This window comes from Haliotis cracherodii, unplaced genomic scaffold (assembly GCF_022045235.1).
Source record: "Haliotis cracherodii isolate W230 unplaced genomic scaffold, xgHalCrac1.p SCAF_1, whole genome shotgun sequence".
Taxonomy (NCBI): Eukaryota; Metazoa; Mollusca; class Gastropoda; order Lepetellida; family Haliotidae; genus Haliotis; species Haliotis cracherodii.
The window spans coordinates 57,448,378-57,454,836 of NW_027266264.1; the positions used below are offsets into that span (position 1 = coordinate 57,448,378).

Consider the following 6,459-nt stretch of genomic DNA (forward strand, 5'->3'; position numbering starts at 1 on the left):
GCACTTACCAGAGGGATATCGAAAGTATGTGATCTTGATGACCTGTTGTCGGACTTACATATTGTGGAAGGCTCGGTGGCTGAGTGGGTTAGATCGCTGAATACTTTTGCTGGCGGTCAGATGCCTCACTCAGAAGGACACACGAAATGGGCTTCACACATTGTACCCATGTGGGGAATCGAACCTGGGTCTTCGGAGTGACGAGCGAACGTTTTAACCACTAAGCTACCCAACAGCCCCGATAATGCATAGACGAAATAATTTTTTTGGACTGATTTCAGTTGTTGTGGACAAACAACAATTGTTTTGACCTACTGCATATGCTTCCATGCACTTAAACAAATTAAAAAATACCACCTGTGTGAATCATTACGAAGCTGAGAACTGGGGAGCCAAGTGCAACACGCATTCAGACGGAAGCAGTATTATTCACTTGTGTGTATGCCATTCCCTCTAAGGGGCGGTCGGGTAGCTTAGTGGTTAAAGCATTAGCTCGTCACGCCGAAGACCCGGGTACGATTCCCGACATGGGTACAATGAGTGAAGCCCATTCCTGGTGTCCCCGGCTGTGATATTGCTGGAATATTGCTAAATGCGGCGTAAAACCATACTCACTCACTCACCCCATTCCCTCTGAGTATGCCGTCGCTAGAGTACTTCAAGTTGTTTAAAATACAGTATTGAATAAAACTTGGATACTCAAAGTTAACTGGGGTGTCTCTAATTGGCAATTTATTGACATGCAGCGTTGATTAATAGGATTACGGAGTCACTTTCTCTTCTTCATTTCCCGATGAGAATTTTAAGCGCATTTTCGTGTTGTATTACTGTTACTCAAATCTTTCATAAGAAAAAAACTGGTTGTCTTGATTCATCTATGCGGATTGCAACCTTTTTCTATTCTTACCCCGACCAGCTGATTGCTAATGGAATACATTAATCAATGTCATCACACAAAACCGGAATAGCAGTTTAATAGGTCGATATTTACCTGGATCCATAATGGTACAGGTTTTAGCCTATGCTGGCAGAAAAACCGGCTTAACGTCAAATCTCTCAGTCAGCTCTATTTCACAAGCATATTAGCATTGGATTTAATTTCCGAAGACAGTCTGAATTAAAGGAATCATACGAAAATATATTTTATATAATATTTTACACTTTATGAACAGATAAAAAAGTATTTACCTGTATTGACTTCCTCGGCCTTCGCTTCTGTCTCTATTTATACTGGACTATGTTCTTTGGACAATGCAAACAATACACACGCAGTGTTAACATTTGTCATTATTATATAATCTACATGTAATTCATTATTTCTTCTCGTTCAAATTACTGTACGTATAATATTCAGTCCTTTCAAAGTTTCATTTATAAAATTCAACAAGGAAGGTGTAGTATTATGAATAAACTGAAAATAGGAATAACGAAACACATTCAACGTTTAATCATAGTCCATGTTTAATTGAGTGAGTGAGTTGGGTTTAACGCCGCTTTTAACAGTATTCAGCTTAATGTGGGAGGAAAGCCCGAAGTGATGCAGGTCTCAGACGTTTACCACTTCGGTGAAACCCACGAGCACGGGTATGGTGCTGACAAACCTAGAAACATAATCGGGGCGAACTGGGATTCGAACCCACAATCATAGGTTTCTGTCGTGCCTAAGGGACGCAACTCTGCACAGCGAATCGCGGCGCCTTAGACGACTGGGCCACCCGTGCCCCCAGTCCATGTTCAGACGTTAAGGGATATAACTTGTCACCGTACACAACGATTGCGCTGACGCCCGTGGACCATAAAACTAACTTATCTAGATCATAATGGAAACGATTTACATAATATACGGCGGCACTGGTGGCGAGTCGCTGTGCAGAGTTGCGCCCCTTGGACACGCCAGAAACCTATGATTGTTGGTTCGAATCCCGGTTCGTCAGCACCATACCCGTGCTCGTGGGTTTCACTGAAGTGGTAAACGTCTGAGACTTGCATCACTTCGGGTTTTCCTCCCACATTAAGCTGACACGCCGTGATATAACTGGAATACTGTTAAAAGTGGCGTTAAAACCAACTCACTCGCTTCTTAATATACTTATGTAAACCAACACGTGGTGGTAAGAGGCGACGTATTAAGATCTGGTGGTCCGGTTCTGTGACTTGGCTGACTGAGGTTCATGCTGCCCCAGTGGCGCGGGTCGTTTCTCATGATTTCAGTCACTGGTTTATGTGGTCCAGACTCGTTTAATTAAAATAAAGAAATGGCAGCATTTATCAGTGTGTCCCGATTGCGTGGACCGTACTCACAATATCCATCGCCGTGAGCGGAAATCTTATGGGCAGCAGAAAGAAGAACATCAATAACACCAGCAACAATAACATATGAGAGTCACAAAATATTATTGGATCAAGACCCTCGGCATTTTTTAAATGTAGTTTTTACTGTAAAATAGTAATATTTCATGTTTTTTAAACATAGCCAAAACAACTTGATATATAGTAACTAATGTTATATTTAGGATATCACTTTCTTAGTATAGTACAGATTCTAGTACTTTTATGGGTTGAGTCCCGTCCGGGTTTCGAACCCACACCTGCCAGGGTGAGGCACCTAATCGCCAGCACACAAAGTCAGCGATCTAACCCATTCAACCACCGAGGCTTCTACAAATATGAAAGTCCGACAACTGGTAGTCTAGATCACGTACTTTGAGTACCCCCCCTGACAAGTGTAAATTGGCATGGCTCCCATGGCCGAAAGCTATGAATACACAATGCCATTTAGAAAGTGGTCAAATGTAACTAATGTAACACAATGTCACACAGGGTCATAGACACATCTAAAGAGATAAGTTAAAGTCTTTAGTTTTGTCTTGAAAGTGTCCAGAGTTGGAGATTGCCTAATTTCCACTGGAAGGGAATTCCAGAGCACAGATGCAGTGTGAGCAAAAGTTATGTTGCCGAATGCTTTGAGTGAGACCATAGGGACACTAAACTGGTGTTTATGTGCTGATCTGAGATCTCGTGCTGGCTGGTGTGGGGTAAGAAGGGAATCAATTTTATTTTTGTTATATTTGTGCCTAGCTCAGAGTTAGAACTTAACTGTGTGTTATATAAGTTTTTGTGTGTTAAAAGTACCCATTATCAGTACTTGTTTTGAAAACACTCCGATACCCCGACCCATGTGATTATTGCGCAAAATAACATTACCCCCGACCCCACGTGATCCCTAGCCCACGACGTGTGACGTGCGCCAACAAAGCAAACAGAGTTTATCATATACTCGTCATTCATTATATGGAATTTAGAAACTTCATCTAGAAATGAACCACAGCTCCCCTCGACATAACAAGGTCATAAACAATACATACGTACATAATAATATTTTTAAATACATAACTAATTTTAATGTACAAACTGTGGAGCGAATTAAATGATGTGGTTAGTGTTATAACGGGGGAGGTACATGTATGTGGGCAGGTTGCCATGTTTGCTGATGGCTGGGTTTCAAGTGATAAGCGTATGACCCATGCCATGGCTGTTGTAATGTGATCAGCCACGTGGCTTGAAATGAAGTAAATATCTAATGATAGCCGGATTTGTCTCTGATAAAAGTCATCAGATGTCGTCAGGTGGTAGTTGACTGCAGGAAGACCACAGAACTGAACGTCTAGTCAATCCATTTAGTCAAGGTTTGTACATTGTCATTTAAATCATAATGTGGCTTTATCAAAATATTGTTAATTCCTTTTTACAAATTTAAAATCATATAAAAATTAATCAGAATTTATAGTAATATGTTACAATATTATGCAAATATCAAAAGAAACATCGGCCTGTCAGTATTCCGGGTTACGATAGATCCCCCGCGGCCTTGTCGTAAGAGGCGATCGGAAGGTCAGGCTCGCTTATATGGATCGGTTGGCTACATTGTGTGTCCTGAATGATAACGTGACATCCCACCCCGACAACGTAGAAAGTTGCTCATATATTAATCACATGTTTGTCTCGCCCATTATTATCAGGCAGCCGTCATATCGCGGGGAAATATGATGCCTAAACCACAACAAACAAATCAAACAACTGTCCACTTTGTGTAAAGATAATATATTCTGATAATGTAGTTTGACAAAATGGTGCTACAGTTCTGTATATTTGGTATCAAATATATGCTAATATCATAAATCAAACCTCCCTATAAATATGTGTAGCCTCGGTTAAGTGTACGAATATTAACCTCGAACGTCCGGACTAATTAATTTTTAATTTCATTAACGGAAAACGTTACATTATTTACATTCGTTAATTCCGGTATTTCTATGGCAACGATGCCACCCGGACTAACGGGATTTGACTGTATTCAGGTTATATAATTCGAATCTAAAATACTTTAGTTGAAGTTATTTTGTGCAGATGACTATACTTGTTTTAATGTTGTGTCCTTCCTGACCTGGTTTTTTACTGTGTTTGAACATTGCCACTTTACCTGTAGGTTAATCCCCAAATATACAAATTAGCGAAGCAAATTTCGCAGTTTAGATCTCATACTAATGAGTAGGGGGCGTCTAAGGCGACGCAATTGGCAATGCAGAGTTGTATCCTTTGGGCGAGAAAGAAATCTATGATCGTGGGTTCGAGTCCTTGTTCGCCCTGATTATGTTTGCTGGTTTGTCAGCACCATACATGTGCTCGTAGGATTCACCAAAGTGGTACAGGTGTGTTACCTGCATCACATAAGCTGACATTCAGTGATATAAGCGGAATACTGTTTAAAGCGCCATTCACCAATGAGTTTAAATATGTATGCTTTTACAAATGTGTATGTTAACTGTTGCCTTGCTTTATTTCTCAGATGGCACTTGATTTGTACGGCAACACAATCGCACAGATCGTCTTCAACTGTTTCTTCGCAATAGGAATCATCGTGAGCAATCTGGTACTAATCGGCATTATTTTGTCAAACAAGGAACTCAGACAAAATTCCAAGTATGTCATCGTCTTGTTCTTGGCACTGGCAGACTTATTCGTTGGAATATTTCCCCTCCCGATGTGGACACACACGCTGGTTACACAGGAAATCGATATGTCGTGTTCAACTTTGAAGGCATTATATGCATGCGGTTCCATTACTGTTGCCAACAGCTGCTTTGCCGTCATCGCACTGAACTTGGAGTTCATACTTCAATCTACAGTCTCGTCGTATCAAGGAATGTGCAAGAAAATGGTTACATGCATTCTCGTCGCGTTCTTTCTATTTGGACCGATCATTCTTCTGATGCCAATAATGGTCAACGGTCAGTCTCCTGGTGCTCCGTGTGGGTTTCTTTTGTTAGTGCAATACGGAAGAGCTCTTGTTGCCTTGTCCTATTGGGTTCCATCTTTCATTGCCATCATCACGACAGTGGTCAGTATTGCTGTACATCAAAAGAGAAGACGGCAGTTGAATCATTATGGTCAACAGACAGTATCCACATCCTCTACCAGTCCCACTGCACCGGTGGATATGATCCTTGCCTCGTTCTTGACAGTTGCTCTCTTCTTCCCAAGCGAAGTGTTATCTTTGACAAGTGTCACGTGTTTCTCCGACTGCAGCTGGTATTACATACTATCAACAGTTTTGGGTTACTTTGCCTACGCTAAATCTATGATCATCCCATTCCTCTGGTTTCTGAACAAAGATTTCCGATCAAAAGCTAAAGGCCAGGTACCTTCCAACACCATTCAACAGCCATTTGTCAGCCAGCCTCCTCCCTACTACACGCACCAGCAATATATGGAAGGTCCTGCTGCACTGACTAATGCTAATCAGAACAACTATTTCAGTCCCGTGGTAACTGAGAAGGATGACCCGGCAGAGGCAGTGAAACAGTAACAAAAACTATCCCTCCCCTGGGCCATATGCTCTTGTGTTTGTTATTGTACGCCACAATTGGCAATATTCTAGCTGTATAACCTGAAACAGACAGATCAGTTATTGGTGCAACTAGCATCGTCAAAAAAGAAAAACCTACCAGGGTACAATAATACGCCATCAACCAAATCATCGAGCCTGACCACCCTTTACTTGCCTTGTAAGGCTGGCATAGGTAACTGGGGGTAACTGGTAGAGTGACAATGCAATGGTGTCAATCACTGTGTGACAAACATGGGTAATTACACAGGTTGATTCATGCGGGTAATTATAACCAAACTGTGCTGATTGGAGTATAAACAATCAAATATTATTATGTTGAGTTTTGGTATTTGTAACCTGTAGGTTAGTCTCATTGGTGTTGACATTAAGTTCACAAACGTCTTTATATACTTTTCGATAATAAAACAAGCGTGCAATAAACGTTTCAAAGTGTATATGTGTTTAACTACATTCCCGAGACGAAGATGGGATCTAGTCCAACAGGACTATCTGGTTAAACAGAAATCCGTATTAAGTTCCAAGTGGAGTTACAACCCTTTGTAACCCGTTAA

The 6,459-nt window shown here is 41.1% G+C and overlaps 1 protein-coding gene across 1 annotated transcript; it reads left to right on the forward strand.

Moving 5' to 3' along the window:
* The first annotated feature begins 3,589 nt into the window (after positions 1-3,589).
* On the forward strand, positions 3,590-6,459 carry LOC139465860 (melatonin receptor type 1B-like). Its single transcript, XM_071247820.1, has 2 exons — positions 3,590-3,686; positions 4,847-6,459. Exon 2 carries the CDS (start codon positions 4,847-4,849, stop codon positions 5,864-5,866), a length of 1,020 nt encoding a protein of 339 aa, XP_071103921.1. The 5' UTR covers positions 3,590-3,686; the 3' UTR covers positions 5,867-6,459.

What these genes read in the sequence shown, in the direction of transcription:
- LOC139465860 (XM_071247820.1), top strand. Translation starts at nt 4,847, where the DNA reads ATGGCACTTGATTTGTACGGCAACACAATCGCACAGATCGTCTTCAAC.